Genomic DNA, 26,245 nt, shown 5'->3' on the forward strand with positions numbered 1-26,245 from the left:
TTGACAACATTAAAAAAACTAAATGTGTTCCAAGAAGAAAAGAGCAGTTGCACTTATGTAGGTTACATTTTTTCTTTATGAATGTTTTTATTAGAAGTTTTTCATTTGCCACAAAACTCAACAAATCCCCAAAATCTAGCACAATAGGGCGGCCATTATTCCACATAAACATGCAGAAAAGGCCAGCAAATATTCATACTGGTTATTCCAAATTTACAAATTACTCCAATTATCAGTCATTGCAATCGTAGTCAGCATCTTCTCTTGTACAGACAAAGGATGCAAAGAGTGTCAGAGGGGGGGAATCTCAGGATACCAAGATACAGTCATGAGCTCAAGGCTCCATACACACCCTTCAACAGATAACAGAAACAGAGCTGCACAATATACCGGATTCCTTCTGCGATAATATATGACCAACTAGGGCCTAACTCAATATCCCAGCATGTGCAATCAATAAACGGATAACCCAGAAAAAGGGAAACCTAAGGATACGCCTACAAGATGCTTGTGGCACAGTCACAACAGCCCTAACATGCTCAATGACACCATAAAATAATGGTCACTAAGTCAAGAATACTCGCTCACTCCTATCCATTGAACAAAGAAATGTATCCTTTTCTCTAGGTACTTCAAAAGCGCTATTTAGACCCCAGTCTCAAGATTTGACCCATTTCCCCTCAGAGGAACTCCAACAAATGGATAATAAATCCACCATCCGCTCCATAAGCCAAGCAATCAAACAACCACTGCTACCATCCGTGCAGCCAAACCAAAATAGAAGATCAAACTAACAAAGCTATCTATCCAAGGATAAATTAGCTATATTTGCAACAGAACGTAATTCCCCCACTCCAACAACACCGCAGGCACCAACAACAAAAATAGGGCCCAGTCTTTTCCAGAATACATGAGCTGTCTGTACTTCCTCAGGAAACAAGCAAGGATTCCCTAATCCCGATATAACAAAGGAACAAGAGAGAAGTGTGATCCTGATAGTCCTAATGGGGGGTTTTCCTCAGCCACAATGACCATATCAACCACCTCTATACCAAACTGCCCACTACACTGTTGTGGTGTTGCTCAGTGCTACTAAAAGTTGTAGTCCCTCAGTGTAAATGCAAGGATTACAACACATAAAAGGAAAGAAATAAACGAGGTAAATACTGCATAACCTTCATGGCAAACAACCAACTCATCATTCTCCCCAATGGAAAGAAAGAGACCCACAAACAATTAAACTAAGGCCTCCCTTGTTCCAATGTCAGAGCACACCAGTGGACGAATACCATCAAAAAAATAAAAACAGTCCTGATTTTTGTAATATACCAAGATAACGGGTGACATACACCCATGTTAGGATAAAAGACAGAATTACAAAATCAGGATTAGAATGTCAATGAAACAAAGTTCAGAATTAATAGTGGACCCTCCACCCCCAGCTTGAAAAGGCTAAAACTGTGACAGGATTGTTGAGCAACATCCAAGATCCATCCAGAGTTTCACCAAAGCCTGTGCACCTCCACCATGTTGTTGTCCTGAGGCCCAGGCAAAGAAAAGCCAAGATCCTGGCAGGTGGCCAGGACCTGCGTATCTAGCTGCCTCAAACCCTTCTCAACAAACACAGAGAATAAGACAAGTCATGGCCTGTGGTCATAGTCTTCGACTAACCCCAAGCCTCAAAGACAAGGTCCAGTGTGCTTAGTTGAACCACAGATGCCCAGAACGCAAATCGAGATTGTGAAAGCATGGCAGCCAATTCTCAAATATGGACAGGAATTCATCCCCAGTACTCCTTGGGAGGCTGAGGGCAAGGATACTCTTTCTCCAGCCCCATATCTTTGAATCAGCCAGGATGTACAACACACCATGCAGCAGAATTTCCAGGACCAGGAGGCGATCCTTCACTGAGGAAACTGTCCTCTCTTGTTTGATGAGATTCCTTACTGCGCTTCATCCATTCTCTGTAGGATATCCTGCAGTTCAGCAAAATGAGCATTAAAAGTCTGTGCTAGGAGCTGAGACTGTCATCCATGTCTTCACTCATAATGGTGGCTATTATCTCAACACCAACAGCATCACTGAAACATAGGCCCACTTACCAGTGAAACGGTCATTGCAAACTGAGTTCCACCCCTCAATTAAACAAGGATTTTCTTGACTAAACTCGGCTTTCCTTCGCTAAAATTTAGCCAGGATCATAGCACAGATTCTGCACACCTGGGTTGAATACTTATGGGTTGTTAATCAGGATTAAAAAACAGATTAAAGGATGGATAATATTAGAGCTGGCGAAAGTGTAGCCGCTCTCTGAAGGTCACATTTTTGGAAACTCACATGTCTCTGAAGGTACACAATGGAGTTTCACTTTCTGCTGCATCCTTTTCACATTGTGTATAAGTGAACAGCTGATTGAGCAGCTTACTGACTGTGTGCAATGGCACCAGTGAACATTTCAATGTATCAGGCTGATTTTTTTTTGATTTGCAGGTCTCAACCCTTTAAAGTAGTACAATTTTACCAATTAAAAAATAATTATTGAAAAAGTAATTTCAGTAATCGAACTTTCCATTTCCTTATTAAATTATTCAATTGTATAAAGGAGTCTGGAACCTTTTTACAAATTCAAGACATAATTAAAATAAATACTTATCTCCGGTTCACATATCAGGATTCTGCTCAAGGTGTTAATGGGTGGGAGAACTTTAATTATTCTTTCATGGGATATGAGCATCTCATTGCCCTTGTGAAGGTGGCAGGGAGCCTCTTGGAATTGCTGCAGTCCGTTGGGAGTTTGAAGGTGTGCATTTGTGGTGTCCCTAACTCGGGACCAGAAGCGCTGGATTCAAGTCCAATGTCAGGACCTGTTGGCCGCAGTAGAAGCGTTCATAATACGCTTTGATAGGCTGAGATCAGCTCAGGAATTCTTTCACCACTTGCCCCAATATACTCCAAAGGGAAAAGACAATATGGGTTGAAGCTACGCTTAAGTCAAAATGTGGAAGTTGTCCTAACTGGTACACTGTTCATGCATTTTGAGGTCCAAGCAAGTGGATGTCGATGGTTTAAAACAGTGATGATTGTAGTCAATTCAAGAGGACAGCTTGGCATTGCTGCTAGATACTGGAAACAGTTTGATTGGATTATTTGACACACCGTCTTTTATTTACATGAAACTTTGTTTACAGCAGATCATTTTGTAATGAATTCCAACTCAATAAAGCTGATTGCTACTCTTGTTTCCTCCAGGCTTGACAGTTTAAATGTCATACTCAGTGGCTCAGTTGGTAAAGCAAATATGTAATTGAGTCCGCAGGCTAGGAAAGCTCCATGTTGGATTCCTGGTTTCTGCTGGAGTTGAGGGATTAGGCAGTGGAAAATCAGTTGCAGTTCCCACTGTCTGTTATTGAATAAGCACTGCAATGAATATGCACATGGTGGGTACCAAAAGGCATGATTAGGTGTGGATGTAGGAACCAGACAGTCAAAGTATCCAATCCAATACTATGTCGAAATGCCTGCTGAAATAAGAGACCACACTTGGAATCATTCATAAACAAGACTGGAAAGCTTCACACATCAGGTGAGAAAACAGTTGCTTGTTCACAGATATGTATGTTATCCACATCCAGTGAACTGATTTTTACACATCCTGATGCAATGGATCTTTGCTGATAGGATCAGTTGACTTTTTTCTCTCTCTTCCACCTTTTTTTTCCCACACTTCAATCAATTGTTTACAAATGAGTGGCTTATTTTACTGCATGGAGGGCATTTCGTAGTGTATGATTGGAATTAAATGTAGGCCAGATTGTGCAGGGTTATTAAGCTTCCTTTACTAAAGCGAGTCAGTAATGGTTTTCTCTTTCTTTTCTCTGGTACTGGTCGATTTAAGTTCAGGATTTACTCAAGTATGTTTCACAGCTTGCCATTGTGGAGTATAGTTTCACCCAAGGCTGGTTTGCTGGTCTAGTATTGTAACTACTAGGTTACTGTACTGCAAATTGGTCATTGAAATAAACAGACATGCTGATCTAATTACTACCTAACTTGACATCTGTGAGCATTAAAACTCTTTATCCAATAAAGATACTACTAATCCCAGCCATGAAGTGTGTGTGTGTTGCCCTATGTGCCCTGCAGGCATTTACAGGCATGGTCAAGAGTGGCACTTGTGTGTGCTTCCTGTGTCTAGATCTATTGCAGTGAAGAGAATGTTGGCAGAAACCTCAAAGTACTGGCTGCTTGGTTCCTTCTCATCTGAAGACCAAATACTATGGTATTCAAAGACTGTGCTTTCGGCACAAAAATGACAAGGCTCTCGTTTTGAACTGGAAATCTTCAAGCTTTTATTCTACTGCGTGGTTATACGCAATGTAAGCATTCCTCCCCTTGAGCAGTGTTCTGTTTTAACCATACAAACATGTTACGTAATAACCAGCAGATCACACTCAATGCTCAATAAGAGGCAGGAGTGAAAAGGCCATCCCTTTCTTTTGCCTCTTTCTCCCCTATCAGATTGGTTTGAGAAGATTTGCTTTGTTTGTGGTTGTACATTTCAAGTGTAGACTATATATGTTGGGAGTTGAACGGGCAAGTTTTTCAATAATATCCTTTAGAGGATGAAGCACAAAGGTTAGTGAATGAACATTTGTTTTGCATATGGGGCAAATTACAGCACCAGAGTTTGGACTGATTTTATGTTACTGTGATTGATTTAGTACAGGATGGGTTTTGGGAATATGATTTGATTTATTATTATCACATGTATTAACATACAGTGAAAAGTATTTTTATGTTGTAATAGTATTGAGTCTCATTGGAATCTCAATTGGAAGTTGGCAAATGTACATTTTTGAAACAATAATTCTCAAAATTAGCAAAAGAACATATAACAGTTCAAATTTGACAGTATGGCAAGTGCAGTATGGATAAACTGATGATGCGAAGCTAATCCTGGACGTCCCCAGACGCGTTTAGTCTTGCACCTTGTATTCCCAGTTCAGTTGACAGTTTGCAGTCATGGTCTTTGTACCAGTGATGAAACTGCATTTAGGTTATTCTGTGAGGTTGCAATGTTTTCTTTCTGATCTGGGCAACAAATAGAGGAACAGCATGATTCTGACAGACCTTCTATGGTATAGTTACTTCTACATTCTTGTGACAATTCATACAGACTGTAATTGCAGCAAAACATGCACCTGACTGTATTCAAAATGTTGACACTATTTACTCCTAGTTCATGTATGCAATTAAATGATTTTTTTAAACAAATTACTGTTAACCCCTGTCATCCGCAGCCAGGTTAGATGATAATATGAAAAGTCATATGAACATCTAGTTCTGGTCACCCTGCTGTAAGTTAGAATCATCATAAAACCTCTCTTTTTGACAAATTGGTCAAATGTGTTGACCAGTCTGAAACCTCAACTATTTCCCTTATAGTATTTTGTACAAAGCTGTAAAATTCGGTCAAATGAAATGGAAGGAACCCTTGCTGATTTGTGGATGTTCTAATCTCTTCTTGATTAGATTTGATTTATTATTGTCACCCATATTGGGATACAGTGAAAATTATTGTTTCTAGCACACTATACAGACAAAATATTCTGTTCATAGTGTACATAGAGGAGAATGAAAGGAGACAATGCAGAATATAACGTTGCAGTTGCGGATAGGGTGTAGAGAAAGATCAGCTTACTATATGGTAGGTCCATTAAAGGACTTAACTTTCAAGAGCATGGAACAAGAGTAAAAGATTTGATTAGAGGGCATGTTGGGGACAGCTCGAAAGATGTCATCTCCCTCTGGCGCCAATTGTTTTCTGTTCCTGTTGCGACCACCTTCCCGTGCAGCTGTATACTTTTTCTGGTCAAACTATGGTCAAATATACAGCTTGGTGTGCTGGTATTTGAAATTGTAATTTACAACTAATGCATTGCTATATAGTACTGTTGAAATTTGACCTGCTTGGATTGATGTTGCTTTCAGGTAGAGTGGGTGCAACTAACCAAACACAGACTTTGGTTCAAATGGCAATATTTTGCCTGATTTGGTGTGTTTGTGATGCAGCAGATGGCATATTGAGTACTCCCTTGGTGCAGTGCTGTTCTCTGGAGCAAGAAAAGTAGTGCTGTATTGAGCGAGGTGCTTATGGGGTTGGCTCAGTGTACATCTGACACCACCAAAAGCTTGTATGCAGCCCAAAACTAGTCAACAGCAGTAAGTCAGCATCAGAGCCACCAAGAAATCAGTGGACTGGAAAAGAACAACAGCCTATATTTATATAGTTAAGACTGGTGAAGGATGAACCAAACATTCTTGTGGTTTTAAACAAATGTTTATTAAAAGGTACAAAGCACAAAATCAACTAAAAAGATATTTAACTACATCTTTTTCTTGCATGAATGCTCTTTCTTGATTCATCCTTAAGTAAGACATCACATGCTTTCTGCTTTTTTCTTTATGTAAAATGGTAATTTTTATTTCCGTATACACTGTGCATTTTATTGAAATCATTGTGCCTGGATCACTCAGACTTTCTCCATGCTTAAATAGTTAAGCTGGTGATGGGAAACATTTTCTTTTTATCTCTATAATCTCATGATCATACTCATGTGGGAAGATTTCCAAAACCAGTACTTTAAAATTTACCCAGTTCCAAATCCCTCTATTTTCCTAACCTTAAAGTTAAATCTCCCCAAACAGCATCCCTTAGATTTGGAACTAAGCAAATTCCAGCAATGGTTATCACACCAGGCACCCATATCTTTTGGGATAGATGCAACTGGCATTTCAAACAGGTTTCTCTAGGTGCAAGCTTGTTGGGATTTGACATAGCTGGCTGCTGTAGGGTGTGCTTCAAAACAGCGCTCTCTTATAGGATGTACTGTCTCTCCCTTTTGATTTTCCCCTATCTGAACCAACTTTCTCGGAAGTCACTCTTAATTACCTTTATTAGCATGCTCACTTTTAGAATGCAAATTCACCTCCATTTTCTCTTTTGAACGTTTTGCAACTTTAATTTGTGGCACACTATTCTCCATTTTACCAACTGGCCTTGGGTAAACATCTATTTACTGTGTTGCTAGGCTCATCAGCATATCAAGAATCTTAGTTCCATCAACTGAGCTAATCTGTCCTATAATTTCCATTTTAAAAGAAGTTTTTGTCTTTAAGCATACAGCCACCAGAACATATTCCTAATGACTGGATTCCTTTTTTCCCATTTTTTCACTATTTCACATTGTTAGATGTTTATTGTAGACCCCAGATAGTCAGAGGGATATTGAGGAGCAAATATGTGCTCAGTTTGTGGAGGTGTATAAAAACAATAATAGAGTTACTATGTTAGGTGATTTCAACTTCTGCAACATTAACTGGGATGTACTTGGTGTTCATTTAAAGTTTAAGTTTTAAGGTTTAAAAGTTTATTTATTAGTATCACAAGTAGGCTTATATTAACACTGCAATGAAGTTACTGTGAAAATGCCCTAGTTGCCCCACTCTAGCTCCTGTTCAGGTACACTGAAGGAGAATTTACCACGGCCAATCCACCTAACCAGTGAGTCTTTCGGATTATGGGAGAGAACCGGAGCACCTGGAGGAAACCCACGCAGACATGGGGAGAACGTGTAGACTCCGCGTAGACAGTGACCCAAGCCAGGAATCGAACCTGGGTCCTTGGTGCTGCGAGGTAGCAATGCTAACACTGTGCCAGCGTGCTGTCCACTAAGGGCTTGGATGGAGTAGATTTCTTGAAATGTATACAGGAGAACTTTTTAAACCAGTATATGGAAGGTCCAACAAGGGAGGGAGTTGTGCTGGACCTGATTCTGGGGAATGAAGCTGGACAGGTGGTTGAGGTGGTGGTGGGGGAGCATTTTAGTGATAATGATCACAACATGGTATAATTTAAGCTTGTTATAGACAAAAAATTAGACAAGCTGCAAAAAATAGTTTTGGATTGGGGGAGAGTAGATTTTAGTGAAATACGACAGGATCTGGTAGACTGGAACAGCTACTAATAGGAAAATCTACAGAAAAGCAGTGGGGGCAGCCACAAAGGAAATGAGGAACAGGTAATGTGGTTCCGCTATTTAAAAAGGATTGTAGAGATAAACCAGAAAACTACAGACCAATGAGTCTTACATCATTGGTAGAGAAATGTTAGAGAAATTTCTGAAAGACAGCATCTATCTCCATTTGGAGAGGCAAAGCTTGATCAGGGATAGTCAGCATGGCTTCATCAGAAGGAAGTTATGCCTAACAAATTTGATTGAATTTTTTGAGGTGACCAGGTGTGTAGATGAGGGTAGTGCAGTCAATGCAGTTTATATGGATTTCAGCAAAGCCTTTGTCAAGGTCCCACGTGGGTGACATGTAAAGAAGGTAAATTCACATGGGATGCAGGGTAATTTAATAAAATGGATTCAAAATTGGCTCAGTTGTAGGAGACAGGCTGGTTTTGTGACTGGAAGCCACGGTCCAGTGGCATACCACAGGGATCTGTGTTGGGCCCCTATTTGTCGTTTATATAAATGACATTGATGACTGTTTGGGAGCTAGGATTAGTAAGTTTGCAGATGACACAAAGATTGGACAGGTGGTTAACAGTGAGGCGGAGTGTCTTGGGTTACAAGAAGATATAGATGGAATAGTCAAATAAGTGGCAGATGGAATTTAACCCTGAAAAATGTGAGGTGGATACTCCTTCCAAAGAATATACTTTGGAAGAAGTAATTTGACAAGGAAGTATTCAATGAATGGTGGGACACTAGGAAGTTTTGTGGAAGCAAGGAACCTTGACACGTTTGTCCACAGCTCTTTGAGAGTGGAAGGGCATGTTAGTCTGGGTGGTGAAAAGGCATATGGGATACTTGCTTTTATCAATCAAGGCATAGATTACAAAAGCAGGGGAGTCATGTTGGAGTTGTATAGAACTTTAGTGAGGCTACACCTACAGTACTGTATGCAGTTCTGTTTGCACATTATCGGAAGGATGTGATTACGCTGGAGAGGTGCAGAAGAGATTCACCAAAATGCTGCCTGGATTGGAACATTTAAGTTATGAAGGGAGGTTGTGTAGGCTTGGTTTGTTTTTGTTGAAGCAGAGAAGACTGAGGGACGACCTGATCGAGGTGTACAAAATTGAGACACATGGATAGAGTGGATAGGGAGCAGCTGTTCCCCTTAGTTGAAGGGTCAGTCACAATGAGGCATAGCTTTAAGGTGAGGAACAGAAAGTTTTGGGGGGGATGAGGAAAAATCTTTTTACCCAGAGAGTGGTGACTGTCTGGAATGTGCTGCATGGGAACTTGGTTGCCTCACATCCTTAAAGTGCCTGGATGAGCACTTCGCACATCATATCATTCAGGGCTATCGGCCAAGTGTTGGCAGATGGGATTAAGTGGGAGTTCAGATGTTTCTAATGGGCCGAAGGGCTTCTTGTGCTGTATGATTCTATGATTTCCTAATATGTACCAGTCAGCAGGACTTGTGTTCTCTTTTACAGCAGTATTTGAGAACTAAGTGGAGTAGTATCATTTAAATAGCATTGTAAAAGAGATTGTTATATCAAGGACAAGGTGGTTCTTGGGGGCAAACTATATTGTGAAGTTTGGAGTTTTTTTAAGAACCATTTCAGTTACATTGAAGTAATTCAGGAGGCTAAAGTGATCATGTTGTAATACAATGCAAAACAAAGCATAATCAATCTGCTTTACAAATTTGAAGTCTCTTAACAAAGAAACAATTACTTCACAAATACGTATTTTATGAAAAGCTCCTTCCCTCTTCCAGTTTGACCTCGTGTATACATGGAAGATATGTTTGGGGATCCAAGTGACTTCAGTCATATAGGTCTTGAATGCAACATACACAGCTATTATGTTGACTGAAGCCTTTGCATTTGTAACAGATCCCTGATTCTGAAAATACATCTTGTTTGGAAAATTTGAAGGCTCTTTTGCATTGTATTTTTCCTCTTGATTTTTAAGTGCATTTATTAGTTTTGATATACCATATTGCCTGCATGATAATGCTATGTGTCAAGTGGCCAGGGACTGTTTTAGTTTAAATTAATAAACTTGATAATGGAGATATCTAAAAGCAGCAGGTTGTTTTTGAAAAGCTACCCTTGTCCTGGTGTCTTGTATAGAGGTTCTTATGGTGACTTAGAGCTTTAATCTAAAGGCATCAACATAACATTGACTACACTTCACACATGCCTAGCTCTATAGGACATTTTTCTTTCACTTGTTTTCCTTCCACTTTTCATTTTTCTCCTTGTCTCTTTTTTTTCTCCTTTCTCACTTTTTGTCTATTTGGTCGTTTTTTTTGTCCTTTCTCCCTTGAAACTGCCGTCGCTCCACTCTTTTTCTTGGACCTACTGCTTTATCTTGCTTCCTGTTTAAACAAGACATCGCATGCTTTCAGTTTTTTCCTTTTTCACATGAAGAGATTTCCAAAGCCAATCAACAGATAGCTGAGGACCTACTTAAAACAGTTCAATGATAAGTCTAAACAGTCTTTTGCTGGCAATTTAGTAAATATTTATTTGGTAGCTGCAGGAATTCAGGTGAATGAATTTGAGATATTTTTGTTTGGAATTTTGTAATGAATTTATTGAAAATGTTAAATGTGAAAAACATTTACCATGCAGTTGATCCAAAGGAGCTAGTGCAAATTAGTGTTTCATTTGTATGTAACTGGGTTACTGTAAGTTAAGGATCAGGTACTCACTGATTTTAACCAGCAGGCAACGAAAATGTAAAGTTTATTAGTCACAAGTAAGGCTTACATTAATACTGCAATGAAGTTACTATGAAATTCCCCTAGTTGCTGCACTCCGGCATCTGTTCGGATCAACAGACCTAACCAGCACGTCTTTCAGACTGTAGGAGGAAACTGGAGCACCCGGAGGAAACCCACACAGTCACAGGGAGAACATGCAAACTCCACACAGACAGTGACCCAAATTTGAGTGACATGCACAATTTTCCAATTGATTGGCCTGTTTCTGAGCTGTAAACTCTAAATATTGAACAATATGTTATTTCCGTAAGATGTTGACTTGTGGAATAAATGCAAGTTGTGTCTGAATTTTAGTAATAACTAGTCAGTGTGTTATGATTAAGGTTGTAGCTCAATAGTATGTGTGGAAGATGCTTTTGGAGTTTGAGACTTGGGTGATGAGACTAGAAGTGCATCTTTCTACTTGACATGGTTACTAGTTAACTGTGGAAACAGATGCAATTTGCGTCTTTTCCCTGATTTGTGACTTTTTGGCGTTGAAGGAGCTTGCAGAGCCTGTCACAACATGGTTGCAAAATCATTAAGAAAGTAGCCTTCAACGCAAGTGATCCCACCCCCTGTCCCCAGTGTTGAGAGTACAGTTGGAAATTTAAATCAGTTATTGTAACTTTTGCCTTAGCCTAAAGTACGCTGAGCTTCACATTAGAAATGGTTAAAAGATCAAATCTGTATGGTTAGTTGTTCCTATTTTGAGCTGCAGCATTTATCTGCTCTTGCACCATATTTTGATGTACTATGTGAATAATGTTCCTAAGTGATTTATATCTTCAGTCTGTCGTAACAAGCTTAGAATTATTGCTTTAGTTGTGATTGCAATCTGCTGTTTAATGACATGCATCTAGGCACCCTGGGTGGCTTAGCAAGTCATAAACTCAAGTTATGCAAAAGAAAGAATTTAACACTTGCTAATGGTATTTATTTTCTCATTTCCACTTTCACTACTTTAGATTACACTCTGATCAACTTTACCCTCCATTGTTACCATCAGCTTGATTTATCATACTGATGCTATTATGTTACAGAAAGTTGTAATTAAACCAGTATATGTTAAGATTGTGTACTTCTCCTAATGTTTTAAATTGTTCCTGGCAGTAACCACCACTGATGCTTTGCATGATTTTAGTACATCCAAAACATTGTCTCCTGTCATTATTCAAATTCTATTGTACTGCTATTTTCCAAAGTTCAAGTGCACGCAATAAAAAAAAACACACACCCTATGTTTTGCTGATACAGTGACAGTGAAAGCAATGCAACCTTTTATTGCAATTGTGATGTTGAGAGACCTTGTGAATTAATAATGGTGAGGTAATCCTTGCCCTGCAGTGTTCAGATTTCAGTGCCACAAGTTGTTTTGGTTTTTTTAAGAAAGTTAGTTGTATGGTTGTGACTACTGGACGGGTTTATATAATTAATCTTATTGATGATGTGAAGAGTGACTCAACCTCACAAACTGCACGGTTGCAGAATACTGCACTCCCATTTAACATTGCTCCTTGCCAATGGTGCAAGATTGTGGAATCATCCCTTCAACCTAATCCTACATTTTGTATGGAAGTGTTCATGATTTTTACATTTTTTTTGTCTTTGCTCGTGTACTTTGTCCTGTATTATGTTATTGGGGTTTTTGATATTTTCTCCTTTACAAACAAGATTTGAAAATTACTTTTGAAGTGATGTGTTTTAAAGCAAAGTGAATTCATGTTTTTTTTAGAAAATGCTTTTGGCAGCAGGCATTGAAGATGTGCATTGAAGCTAGTGATGCCACTTTGTGCAATGTCATAACTCAGTCTATTTCAAATGCAAACGCCAGAGTCGGATGATGTCTCCAGTGCCCATTTAGCCAGGATGGCCTCTAACCATATTACGAGACGCTTAGACTATGCTTTCTTGATGCTCACACCACATTCCGAAGGGGAAATTATGTTTTTATTGACAGGTCTATCAGTAAATTACTGAATAAATAAGCAGCCAGAGGAGGAGAGCCTTTGCTGGATGACGCTGCAGAGTACTTTCTCTCGTTCTCTCTGCCCCTAAAAGCATTTTTAAACTTGGGGAATTTGACACTGTTAATAGCTGGAATTTTCAGAAATGATAACATCCATTTACAGCGATAGCATGGTTGTTTTGCTGATGACCACATGAACTGATCATGTTAGTAATATAAACAAACTATAGCAAAACAACTAGAGGTTAGAAATCTGAATCAAAAACACATATTTCAACAAATCGGGCATCATCTTTGGAGAGCGCAAGGAAATTTATACTGCAGATGTGACTTTCCCCTCTCACGTTTCCAGGAGTTCCTGGCTTATCTCCTACAAGTCAAAGCTGTTCTCCCTACCCATCTGCAGAACACTCATACACAGTAAGGGTTCAGGAAGGGGAAAGCGGCAAGCATAAAGAGGCTCAGAGCAGGTGCTTTGGAGGGAAGCAGTGTCTGCAAGAAGTGGTAGAGACCGCAAGCTGGAGGGAACAGCATAGGCTGTGGACTGGAGGGCTTGTGAGAGTATCGGGGAGGGTCAGGGCGCAGGATGTAGTGAGCAGGAGCAGTGGCAAGTGGGGGACAAGTAAAGAGTCAGCAATTTTATTTTATATTTTAAAATTTACTTTAGTTATGTAATTTACCCATGTAGGAACCAGGCGGCTAAAGTATTTCAGCTTAGAGGGTATAATGTTTAGTTTTTCTGATGAGAAAGTTCCTGCAAAATTGAACTACCAACTTTTATATAGGTTTTAATGGGAAAATATCCTTTGCTTTAAGTTGCACCATTCAGGAATGCGGGTGAGGATTTACTATATTGCTGAATAAGATTGAAATGCACAGTTCTATTATATATCTTAAGATACTGAAGGATTGGAAATTTATAAACTAACTTTCAAAGCCTCTAGACATCCCAGTGTGCTTTATAACGAAACACTGCACTGCAGGAAAATATGGCAGCCAATTTGTCCACAAGAAGCTCTCTCAAATGCAAATGTGCTAATGACCAGCTGATTAAGAGACTACTCAAAATAATGCCATCTGATCTTTGACATCCACTTGCGTGGGCCTATGTGAAAACCAGAATAAATTGTCCCACTTATTGATTGTTTGTAATAAATGCATCATGCTAAAAATGCTCAGCAATTCAGATAGTCTCCATGAAGAGTAAAACTGTTAACGTTTCAGGTTGATGGATCTGAGAAGTAGAGCTGAATCTACTTGAGTATGGTCAGAAAATGATATGGAATGTGATTCCCCCCAACCTCTGCTATGTCTCCTGGCTTCTAACTCTGTAGGCAGACAAGAAATGAAATATCCGGAAGCTAATTTTAACCATGATCTTTTTTCAGCTATTGACTTTCTCTCAATTTTCTTGCTTTTTCTCATGAAAGTGCTGAGTCTCAGTACGACTTCCTTGGGTGCCAGTCACCCTCCATTTCCTTCAGGAAAAAGATACAAAAGTCTGACGTCATGTACCAACTGACTCAAGAACAGCTTTTTCCCTGCTGCTGTCAGACTTTTGAATGGACTTACCTTGCATTAAGTTAATCTTTTTCTACACCCTAGCATATCACTGTAATACTACATTCTGCACTCTCTAGTTTCCTTCTATATGAACAGTATGTTTTGTCTGTGTAGCATGCAAGAAACAATACTTTTCAGTGTATGATAATACTTGTGACAATAATAAATCAGATCAAATCAAAAATGTACAAGTCTTGATAGAGAGTGTATGCCATCACAGTTAAGGGTTACATAGTTCACATTATTTTCATTCATGATTTAAGAAGAGAAAATTGACTGGTTTTCTTCTTTTCGCACCTGAGGTTATGGAGGTCAATTTAGTGCTTCAGCTGGCCGTGATTAACTAACACGGTTTCTCGTTTTCCAGACCTTACCTATCATGCTCTAGAATTTGAAAGTCTTGATGCTGCTGCAGCTTTGGAAACATAGCCCAAGATAATAAAACTGCATGATTAATGATCCAGCTGTTCTCTCTCTTTCCCCCACCCCCTCCAAAAAAAACCTTGCTCTTTTGTAAAACTCTTTAATCACATTGAACTGCTTCAAAGCACTTTGCACAGTGAATTAATTTTCAAGCTAGAGTTCCCGATGCAGGCTCATTATAATTTCAGCAATTCATTTCTTTAAAAAAGGGATACATCAGGCAACCAAGCCCAGAAGTTTGTTGTTGGGCCCCAAATTGCAGAGACACAGGTTTGAATCCACAGCCTTGGCTGTAGCTTGAGTTTGTCTGCCTGGGAAAGTATCCACGTTGTCAGACTGTTACAAAAGTGTTGCCCTCGAGGGTAGGAAAGACATTCTTGCCTTGCAGAAAATGCTCTGACTTGAGTGTGGATTGAAAGTGGTTCTCACTCTGTGCCAGCTGCATGGGTTTGTTATTGTCTATTTACATCTGGGGTTTAGTACAGATTGACTGCAAGTTAATCTTACAACTGCAGGAGTAATAGGCTACTAAATCTAGATTTGCTCCTGTTCTCCGTCCTCCATCAGGTGCAGTGACAAAGTAGAACAAAATGGGTACAAATGGTTAAATTTTATATATACTGCTGATAAGAACTGAAGGAAAAGGAATGATTCTTACTCACACCCTTGGTACTTAATATGCTGAGATGGAACAGTGGTTAGCACGGCTGCCTCAGCACCAGAGACCCAGGTATGATTCCCGGCTTGGGTCACTTTTGTGCAGAGTTTGCACATTTTCCCCATGTCTGTGTGGGTTTCCTCTCAGTGCTCCGGTTTCCCCCCACAGTCTGAAAAATGTGCTGATTAGGTACATTGACCTGAACAGGCACTGAAATGTGGCAACGAGGGGACTTTCACAGTAGCTTACTTGTGACTAATAAATAAATTTTAACTTTAACCTTTGTGAACTCCTTTTGATCTCTGACTATAAGGGAGGCATATTATTTACCAACTGCAGTATTTGAATCATAGAAACCTTACAGTGCAGAAAGAGGCCATTCAGCCTGCGCTGACAACAATCCCACCCAGGCTCTATCCCCATAACCCCATGTATTTACCCTGCTAATCTCCCTGACACTAAGGAACAAATATGTGCAGGTTAAGTGGATTGGCCATGCTAAATTGTCGCTTAGTGTCAAGGTGATTAGCAGGGTAAATGTGCGAGGTTAAGGGGATAGGCCTGGGTGGAATGGTTGTCAGTGCAGTCTTAATGGGCCAAATGGCTGCTTTCTGCACTGTAGGGATTCTATGAATTTAGCATGGCCAATCCATCTAACCTGCACATCTTTGGACTGTGGGAGGAAACCGGAACACCTGGAGGAAATCCATGCAGACGTGGGGAGAATGCGTGGATTCCGCACGGTCACCCAAGGCCAGAATTGAACCTGGGTCGCTGGCGCTGTGAGGCAGCAGTGGTAACCACTGTGGCATCCTTGGCATCTGGTGGTTATTGAATCACAACACTTCAGTGCAGAAACAGGCCAAAAACATTGCTGTGCTTGTGGTGGCCACCATTCGTTAAGATATCCATGTTGGACACCTAAGCACAAAGAATGGCATTTGCAGGGAATGAATCTTGGAATTTATTAACACCTTATTTGAGCTCAGCAGCTGTCACTCCTCCAACCCTGGATTGCTCCCACTATTTATGACCTGATTGGAAGCTGATCATTTAGTCACTGTGGCTTTATGCATCTTCTTTCCAGGTCATTAGAACCCCATTGCTGGCTTTACCAGCAGCCAAAAGAGATCACAGGTCCTCACTCTCCGTTGTAGCCTTTACATTTGTTGGTAACTCTGCTCTGCTGCATAGGTTTCTGCACTGCTCCTTTATGTAGTGCCTGCTATTGCTGTGTGACTACTGCTGATATGTGAATCAAGGGTTTATAAAAGATAAACAATCTCTGTTATGTTGCGAAATGTAATTATTGTAAAAGATTGTCAGACTGGCTTTGCAGAATGTGATTTTTATTCACTTTTGCTCTGTTTTTGTTGCTGAACATAAAGCCCTATTGCATGGTCAAAAATATTTTGCTGTTTTATCAACGAAGTTTGAAGTTTAGATGTAGGGCTTAATTCTTTCTCTCTCCCTCCTCAATCTCTCTTTTTCTCTCTCCCTCCCCCACATCACATCAGCATGCTACAGTGCAGAGGGACCTGGGGGTCCTTGTGCACGAATCGCAAAAACCCAGTCTGCAGGTGCAGCAGGTGATCAAGAAGGCAAATGGAATGTTGGCCTTTATAGCGAGGGGGATAGAATATAAAAGCAGGGAGGTCTTGCTGCAACTGTACAGGGTACTGAGTGCAGTTTTGGTCACTGCATTTGCGAAAGGATATATTGGCCTTGAAGGGAGTGCAGAGAGGGTTCACTAGGCTGATACCGGAGCTGAAGGGATTAGCCTATGACGAGAGATTGAATAGACTGGGCCTGTACTTGTTGGAGTTTAGAAGGCTGAGGGGGGATCTTATGGAGACATATAAGATAATGAAGGGGCTAGATAGGGTAGAGGTAGAGAGATTCTTCCCGCTTAGAAAGGACAGCTGAACTACAGGGCACAGCCTCAAAATAAGGGGGTTGGGGGACAGTTTAGATCGGAGTTGAGGAGGAACTTCTTCACTCAAAGGGTGGTGAGTCTCTGGAATTCTCTGCCCATTGAAGTGGTGGAGGCTACCTTGCTGAATATATTTAAGTCATGGGTAGATAGGTTTCTGATAGACAAGGGAATTAAGGGTTATGGGGAGAAAGCGGGAAAGTGGAACTGATCCAGTTCAGATCAGCCATGATCTTGTTGAATGGCAGGACAGGCTTGAGAGGCTAGATGGCCTACTCCTGCTCCTATTTCTTATGTTCTTATCACCATCACTGCTAACTGCAAATGAAAAGCAAATGCTGAAGCTTATCAACTTGAATAGTGAAAAAGGCAATTTGAAAACTGTAGCAACGTACCATACAGTGTGTAGCAACATACTGTACAGTAACAAAGTTCACCTGCCAATGGTATAATTTGAAATAAGAATAGGGAACGCGACTGCTGAGATGTGCCCAGTCATGGCTGTTTTTAGGGTGGCACAGTAGCACTGCTGCTTTACAGCACCAGGGACCTGGGTTTGATTCCTGGCTTGGGTGGAGTTTGCACGTTCTCCCCATGTCTGCGTGGGTTTCCTCTGGGTGCTTCGGTTTCCTCCTCCATTCTGAAAGAAGCGCAGGTTAGGTACGTTGATCTGAATAGGTGCTGGAGTGTGGCAATTAAGGGAATTTCCCTAACACTTCATTACACTGTTAATGTAAGCCTTATTTGTGACTAATAAACTTTTTAAAAAAATAATTATGCCAGCTTTGTTTAATATATCACAGTATATTTGGAAGAGCAGAGGAATTCTGCACCACTGTTGCCCACTAGCTTTAAACTTGCAATGTAAAATCTGACATGCAATGCTTTAAGAAGTAAAGGAAAAATTGAATGCTGGTGTCAGTGCACTGATCTAGATTTACCAGAGAGTGTTTGGGTACGTATAAAGATTATATCGATTTGATTTCAACCTGCCTACTGTGCAAATCTGGAGTTAGTTAATATTCAGTGCTGCCTGTTTTATAAAATATGTTTGTCTTTGTGATATGGCACTTGCCAACACTGAACTGAAAGCTGTCTTTGGGGTGGGGGAGTTGGGAGAAAAGTTTCTCTGATGTATTACATTTTGAAACTTCTGGTATATGACCCATGTTTTCTTTCTTTCTTCAGAGTATTGGGAAGGGCTCCTTATGGTGTATAGACCCAGAATACAGACAAAACCTTATTCAGGCTTTGAAAAAGACGCCCTACCATCCTTACTCTCATGTGTTTAACACGCCTCCCACTTCCCCACGGGGATATCAAAGGTAAGTGTGTGTATGTTGTTGCATTTACTCATTTATTTGAGCTAATGACAGAGTGAATTGGACATGTATTGTTTGAGGAGTGGAATGGGAGGGATGGTGACTGCAAATGTTTGTTTATGCATGTGTCATTTTGTAAGTAAGAAATCAGAGGTTGAAGCTTCCCTGCAGTGATATCACATTTCAACCAACTGCTGTGTGAAGCTCTGTGAGGGGGAGAGGTGTCCTGTCTTGTTATAGGGTTAAAGCACATTCCAGCACATGCCTAGACCATCAATTGTCAATAAAGAGATTGGAAAGAACAGCTGGGCTGAGAAGAGAAGTACTGTACATCTGCTTTGCTAGGTGATTAGCGTGATGGTAACCATGGAAGCCAGAATGTTGCCATAGCAATACATAGCTGAGACAGGTGCAGTTGCATCACGAGGTCTATTTTGTTGCCTGGCAAATGGACAGACTGTTAGCATGTGGAATTACACTGTTGCCTTGACAACACGTTCTCCATAGTGACTCCAGTTGGCTTCCAGCCCTTTTTTTTGTGTGAGCATGTGTGTGTTTTGTACCTGCCTTTTTTCCCCTCCCGTCTTCATAAATATCCACAGAAGCGTACTTCATCTGAGATGACAACTTGAGGTCAGCTAGCTCTGGGAGATTAAAACAGAATGGGACTCGGTGAAGCGACAGAGTAATCTAAGGGAGAGAGCAAAAAAAAAGCTTGTAAAACCAGAGTGCCTGTGATGTATGTATAGTCAAACCCTTACCATCAAATGCAAAAGGTCCTTGTGGTATATTGCTTTTGACATTGCAGTTTTTTTTATGTTTCTCTAAAGCAGTGGAAGTGTTAACCTCCCCTTCTGAAATATTTTCCTGCACAAGTCAGTCACTGTGCATTCCACAAAATAGAAAATCATCAAAATCTTTGGAACATTGGGAGCTTCAACGTAGTTGAGTTTTTTTTAACAGCAATCATTTCCTTTCCATAACTAATGAGTCAAATTGGGGGATTGGGGTGGGGGAGGGGGGATGGTCACAAAGGATTAATGGACATTAGTTAGCAGCAAATTGCTCGATTTATAGATGAGTCAACTTTTGAAAACATTCTATCTTTTGCTCAAATATGAATGGAAAAAATGTGAACATTGAATCTGTGCCTCTATAGTCTGCTTGGAGCTGGCAATCCTGTTTAATCTCTCTGGCCTTTGTTCATTTCCTGTCTGGTTTTGGTTTCAAAACTGTGCAGGTCACTTTAAATCAGTTAAAAGTTTATGTCTGTAATGACTTGTTTGCAGTGCTGTCAACTTGAACAAGTAAACATTGTTAGATGCTTGGAAATTTTCTTCCAAGATGGTGTTTAGGGAGGATTACTTCTTTGGAGTTGGGTAACTACAGGCCGGTTAGCAGGTAACTACAGGCCAATTTAAGGTAATGTCAGTAGTTGGGAAAATGCTAGAATCCATCATTAAAGAAGAAATAGCAGGACACCTAGAAAAGAACGGTTCGATGAAGCAGACGCAGCATGGATTTATGAAGGGGAAGTTGTGTTTGACAAATTTACTGGATTTTTATGAAGATGTGACTAGTGTGGTAGACAGAGGGGAACCGGTGGATGTGGTGTTTTTAGATTTCCAGAAGGCGTTAGATAAGGTGCCTCACAAAAGGTTGCTGCAGAAGGTTAGGGTACACGGAGTTGGGGGTAAAGTGTTAGCGCGGATTGAGGATTGGCTATCTAACAGGAAGCAGAGAGTTGGAATAAATGGGTGCTTTTCTGGTTGGCAGTTGGTGACTAGTGGCGTGCCGCAGGGATCGGTGCTGGGGCCTCAACTGTTTACCATATATAAGGAGGGGGCTGAGTGTAGGGTAACAAAATTTGCTGATGATACGAAGATGAGTGGAAAGTGAATTGCGTGGAGGACGTGGAAAATCTGCAGAGGGATCTGGATAGGCAGAGTGAGTGGGCGAGGACCTGGCAGATGGAGTATAACGTTAGCAAATGTAAGGTTATCCACTTTGGAAGAAATAATAGTAGGATGGAATATTATTTAAATGGTGAAAAGTTGCAGCATGCTACTGTGTAGAGGGACCTGGGGGTCCTTGTGCACAAATCACAAGAACTCAGTCTGCAGGTGATCAAGAAGACGAATGGAATGTTGGCCTTTATGGCAAGGGGGATAGAATATAAAAGCAGGGAGGTCTTGCTGCAACTGTACAAGGCACTAGTGAGGCCACAACTGGAGTACTGTGTGCAGTTTTGGTCTCCTTATTTGCGTAAGGATATATTGGCCTTGGAGGGAGTACAGAGAAGGTTCACCAGGCTGATACCGGAGATGAGAGTGTTAGCTTATGAGGAGAGATTAAATAGACTGGGCCTGTACTCGTTGGAGTTTAGAAGGCTGAGGGGGGATCTTATAGAGAATTACAAGATAATGAAGAGGCTAGATAGGGTAGAGGTAGAGAGTTCTTTCCACTTAGAAAGGAAACCAGAACTAGAGGGCACAGCCTCAAAATAAGGGGGGGGGGAGCAATTTAGAACAGAGTTGAGGAGGAACTTCTCCTCTCAGAAGGTGGTGAATCTCTGGAATTCTCTGCCCATTGAAGTGGTGGAGGCTACCTCATTGACTATGTTTAAGTCACGGGTAGATAGATTTCTGATAGATAAGGGAATTAAGGGTTATGGGGATCCACTTCAGATCAGCCATGATCTTATTGAATGGCAGGCTCGAAGGGCTAGATGGCCTACTCCTATTTCTTATGTTCTTATGAGCCCCTATGGATGACTATTGCAGTGCTGTAAAGTTCCAAGTGTTTGAGTGCGCTATCTTGAGGAGACTTCCACCATTTACATCTGCGCAAATATGCTGCTCAGAGCTAGTTTAAGAAAAGATTGCTATGCATCAGAAGTTGATGTATCCAGTTTGTGGTGGCTGTTTTGTCTTCCTGTTGTCACTGGATTTAATGAGATGTTCCAGAAGCATTCTATTATTTTGAGTAATTGGGTCAGCTCTGTTATATTCAAAAAGGACTAGTGTTAACTCCACCTCCTTGCTCATTATTTGATTATTTAAACTGGCTTAAATTTAACAGGGCACTAAAATGAGCAGCACTGGGCAATCATGAGGGTCATAGAAACGCATCACAGAAGGAGACCATTTGTCTCATCCCATACTTCTGCTGGCCCTTTGAAAGAACACCCGTGCTTTGTACCACACTTCAGCTTTTTGTTAACTTATTTCTTATCCTCAAACATTTGTCCCATTCCCCTTTAAAATTGTTCATAAACCTTCAAGTGTTCCAAATCCCAACAGTAGAATGGATGGGGGGAAGACAGAATCTCCTCTTCTCCCTTCTAGATCTTTCCTGATGATTTTAAATTTCCAAATCAATATTGTTGCTAAGGTAAAATGGTCTGTCATAAGCCAAAAATTTCAGTGGCTGAATTCCAGCAGGTATTGTGCGTCAATTTGGATAAAAACCCCTTTGACCATTTTAACTTGATTCTCAATTATTATAAAGTACAAAATCCAGTGCAAAGCTGGATTGATGCCCACAGTTGTCTCTGCTATCAATGGTTGGTCTCAGTCATACTATTATATTTTGAGGGAATTGGAACAGAGATCAGATGCTTTCCTGCATAGACTTATTACACCACAGGTGGCCATTTGACCCAGCTCTGCAAACACCATTTAGGTAGTCCCACTCCCCATTCTTTTTGTTGTAGCTTTACAATTTGTTTCCTCTGCAGTTACTTATCTGGTTGCCTTTGAAAGTGACAATTGAATCTGCTTCCACCACGTGATCCGGCGGTGTATTCCAGATCCTAACAACTGGTTGCATTTTAAAAAAAATTTTCCTCCTGGTTGGTTCCTTTGCCTATCTCTGTAAATTTGTATCATCTGGTTCTCAATCCTTCCTTTTTCCTCTCTCTCACAATCGTAACAGGGTGTACCTGCACCACATGTACTGCAGTGGTTCAAGAGGGGGCTCACCACCACCTTCTCGAGGGCAGATAGCGTGCTCAATAAATGCTGACCCAGTCAGTGGCATCTACATCCCAGTGAGCAAATAACTGAATACAAAAATTTACTGTCAACGCTCCTTGTGATCTTGAACATCTCTAACAAATCTCCTCTGAACCCTTTTTTCTCAATCTATTCATTTAACTGAAGTTCCTCTTCCCTAAAAATAACCAATGATGTATTTATTTCTTCATCCTCTCTAATGCTTTCAAATTTATTTAAAAGTACAGTGCCTAGAATTGGGTGCAATACTCCAGTTGAAGCCAAACTAGGGCTTTATACAGTTTCATTCTAGCTTCCTTGTTTTTGTTCTTGATGTTTGCTACATAAAGCCCAGGATCCTGTATGTCTTTTTATCCACTTCTACCTGCCTTGCCACCTCCAGTGTTTTGTGTAGGTTTCTCTGCTTCGGCGCCTACTTTAGCTTTGAACCCTTTGATTTATCTCACCACTCCAGTCCTTTTCCTTCCTGCCAAAATGTATCACTTCACACTTTAGTGTTAAATTTCACCTGCATGTATCCCCATTCCACCAATCTGCCTATGTCCTGAAGTTGATCATCTCACAGTTCCCAGTACTTTAAAGCTTTTTGTCTGTCTTCAAATTTTTCCCTTTTCAACCAAATCTATATCATTATTATATATCAAAAAAGCAGCGGTCCTCGCTCCAAGCCTAGGGGAACCTTACTATATTAACTGCTTTCAGGCGGAAAAGCAGCTGCGCATCACTATCTGTTTACTGCCACTTGGCCCATCCTGCTACTGTTTCTTTATTCCATTAACTCCAACTTCACTGCCAAACCTGTACTGTGACGTTTTATTAAGTGTCTTTTGGAAGTCCATGTGCCATGTTTAATAGGGAAGAACGATTAAAATACTTCATACAATAAATCACATTTAAAGAGTTTTGAGACTCTGAGGCCCTCCGATCTCTACGCTCAAGTAATTCTGACCCCTCGAGCACCTCAATTTTAATACTTCACCATTGAAAGCATGCTTTCAGTTGCTGAAGCCCTAAATTTTGGTCTTCTCTTGCTAAATTGCTCTACCTCTCCTCCTTTAAAAGGCCTCTTAAATCTCTGATTAACCTTTTGACCATCTTCCCTAATGACATTATGTATATATTAGTGTCAAAATATTATTTGTTCTTTTGTGGAATGCTGGTGTCACTGCTAGGCCAACATTTATTGCTCATCCCTAATTGCCCTGAGAAGGTAGTGGTGAGTTGCCTTTCTGAGCCACCCAGTCTGTGGTGCAGGTATACTCACAGCACTGTTAGGGAGGGAATTCCAGGATTTTGACCCAGCAACAGTAAAGGAGTAGCCATTATGGTGTCAGTCAGGATGGCCTGAAGGGGAACTTGTAGATGATGGTGTTCCTATGCATCTGCTGTGCTTGACCTTTGCGGTGGTAGCAGTAGTGGATTTGGAAGTGCTGGTGAAAGAAAGATGATGCACACTGCTGCCACTGACTGTTGGAGTGAATGTTTAAGATGGTGAATGGGGTAACAATCAAACACTACTTTGTCCTGTTTTGTGTCAAGCTTCTTGAGTGTTTGTTGGAGTTGCAATCAGCTAGGCAAGTGGAAGGTATTCCATCACATCCTGACTTGACCCTGTGAATGGTGGACAGGTTTTCGGGAATAATGTGGTAAGTTACTTGCTGCAGAATTCCCAATCTCTAATCAGCTTTTATAGCCACAGTGTTTATGTGGCTAGTCTAGTCTAGTTTCTGGTCAATGGCAATCCTGAGAATGTTGGTAGTGGAGGGTTCAGCAATGATAATGTTGTTGAATGCCATGGGGCAGAGGTTTGATTCTCCCTTGTTGGAGATGGTTATTTGTCTTGTACTCGTGTGGTGCAAACGTTACTTGCCACTTAAGAGCCCAAGTCTGAATGTTGTCGAAGACTGCTTCATTGTCTGAGGAGTTACCAATGTTGCTGAACATTTGTGTAGTCATCAACAAGAATTCCCACTTCTAACCTTATGGTGGAGGGAAGGTCATTGATGGAGCAGTTGAAGATGGTTGGTCCTGGAACATAGCCTGAGGGATACCTGTAGTGATGTCTTGGGACTGGGATTTTGTTTTAGTTTTTATTCATTTGTGGGACATGAGCATTCCTGGCTGGCAAGCTTTTATTGCCCATCCTTAGTTGCCCTTGTTCAGAGGGTTGCTAAGAGTCCACCATATTGCTCTGGTGTGGAGTCACATGTAGGCCAGACCAGGTAAGAACAACAGATTTCCTTCCCTAAAGGACATTAGTGAACCAGCTGGGTTTTTCCCAACAGTCAAAAATGGTTTCATGGTCATCAGTAGATTCTTAATTTCAGTCTTTTTTTTTATTGAATTCAAATTCCACCATCTGCTGTGGTGGGATTCAAATCCGAGTTCCCAGAACACTAGCTGAGTTTGTGGATTAATAGTCCCGTGATAATACCATTAGGTCACTGCCTCCCCATCATCATGTTCACTGAATCAGATCTTACAGAAATGTCAGACTGTTGCTTGCCTATCCTGCAGGACAGTTCTCCCAGTTTTGGCACAAGCAGATGTTAGTGAGGTCGACTTTGCAGGGTCAACAGAGCTGTGGTGCTGGTGCCTAGATTGATGTCAGATGGCTCATTCATTTGAATTACTTTTGCAGACTTTGTAATGATTTGACACAACTGAGTGGCTTGCTAAGCTATTTCAGAGACTATTTTAGAGTCTGAACTGGTTCCTACAGATTGGAGGGTAGCTAATGTAAGCTTGCTATTCAAAAAGGGAGGTAGAGAGAAAACGGGGAACTATAGACCGGTGAGCATAACGTTGGTATTGGGGAAGTTGCCAGAGTCCAATAATCAAGGATTTCATAACTCGGCATTTCAATCAGACCAAGTCAACGTGATTTACAAAAGGGAAATCATGCTTGACAAATCTATCGGAATTCTTTGCAGATGTAACTGCTAGTGATGACCAAGGAGAACTTGTGGTTTATTTAGACTTTCAGAAGGCTTTCAACAAGGCCTCACGACTATGTAAAGTTAAATCGCGTGGGATTGCAAGTAATGTCATGAGATGGATAGAAAGCTGATTAGCAGATTGGAAGGCGATGACTTGGTATAAATGGGTCACTTTCTGATTGGCAGTCAGTGACTAGTGGGGTTCCGCAGAGATCTGTGCTAGGACTCCAACTGTTCACATTATGTATTAATGGTTTGGAAGAGGGATCTGAATGTGTTATGTCAGATTTGCAGATAATACAAAGCTGGATAGGAGGGTGAGCTGTGAGAAGGATTCAGCGATGCTTCAGCATGATTTGGACAGGCTGTGTGTGTGGATGTAATGTGGGTAAATATGAGGTTATCCACTTAGGTAGCAGTAATAGGAAGACAGATTATTACTTAAATCGTAAATTGAGAGAGATGGATCCTCAGTGAGAACTTGGTGTCCTTGTGCAGCAGGCACTGAAAGTAAGCACACAAGTACAGCAGGCAGTAAAGAAGGAAAATGGTATGTTGGCCTTCATAGTGAGAGGATTTGAGTATGGAGATAGAGATGTTTTGCTGCACATGTATAGGGTGTTGGTGA

The 26,245-nt window shown here is 40.8% G+C and overlaps 1 protein-coding gene across 7 annotated transcripts in view; it reads left to right on the forward strand.

Annotated features, from left to right (window-relative positions):
* The window catches only part of foxn3 (forkhead box N3), a 279,657-nt gene that overhangs the window by 142,155 nt on the left and 111,257 nt on the right, over positions 1 to 26,245 (forward strand). For all 7 annotated transcript variants that reach the window (XR_013888539.1, XM_080202208.1, XM_080202214.1 and 4 more), the window contains exon 3: positions 18,529 to 18,665. Coding sequence is in view for 6 of the 7 variants with exons in the window: in XM_080202208.1 (XP_080058334.1) it covers positions 18,529 to 18,665 (137 nt within the window). In the remaining variant the exon portion in view is untranslated. The remainder of the gene's footprint in view (positions 1 to 18,528; positions 18,666 to 26,245) is intronic.

Source organism: Carcharhinus amblyrhynchos, chromosome 14 (assembly GCF_965287045.1).
Source record: "Carcharhinus amblyrhynchos chromosome 14, sCarAmb.v2.hapA, whole genome shotgun sequence".
NCBI classification, from domain to species: Eukaryota; Metazoa; Chordata; class Chondrichthyes; order Carcharhiniformes; family Carcharhinidae; genus Carcharhinus; species Carcharhinus amblyrhynchos.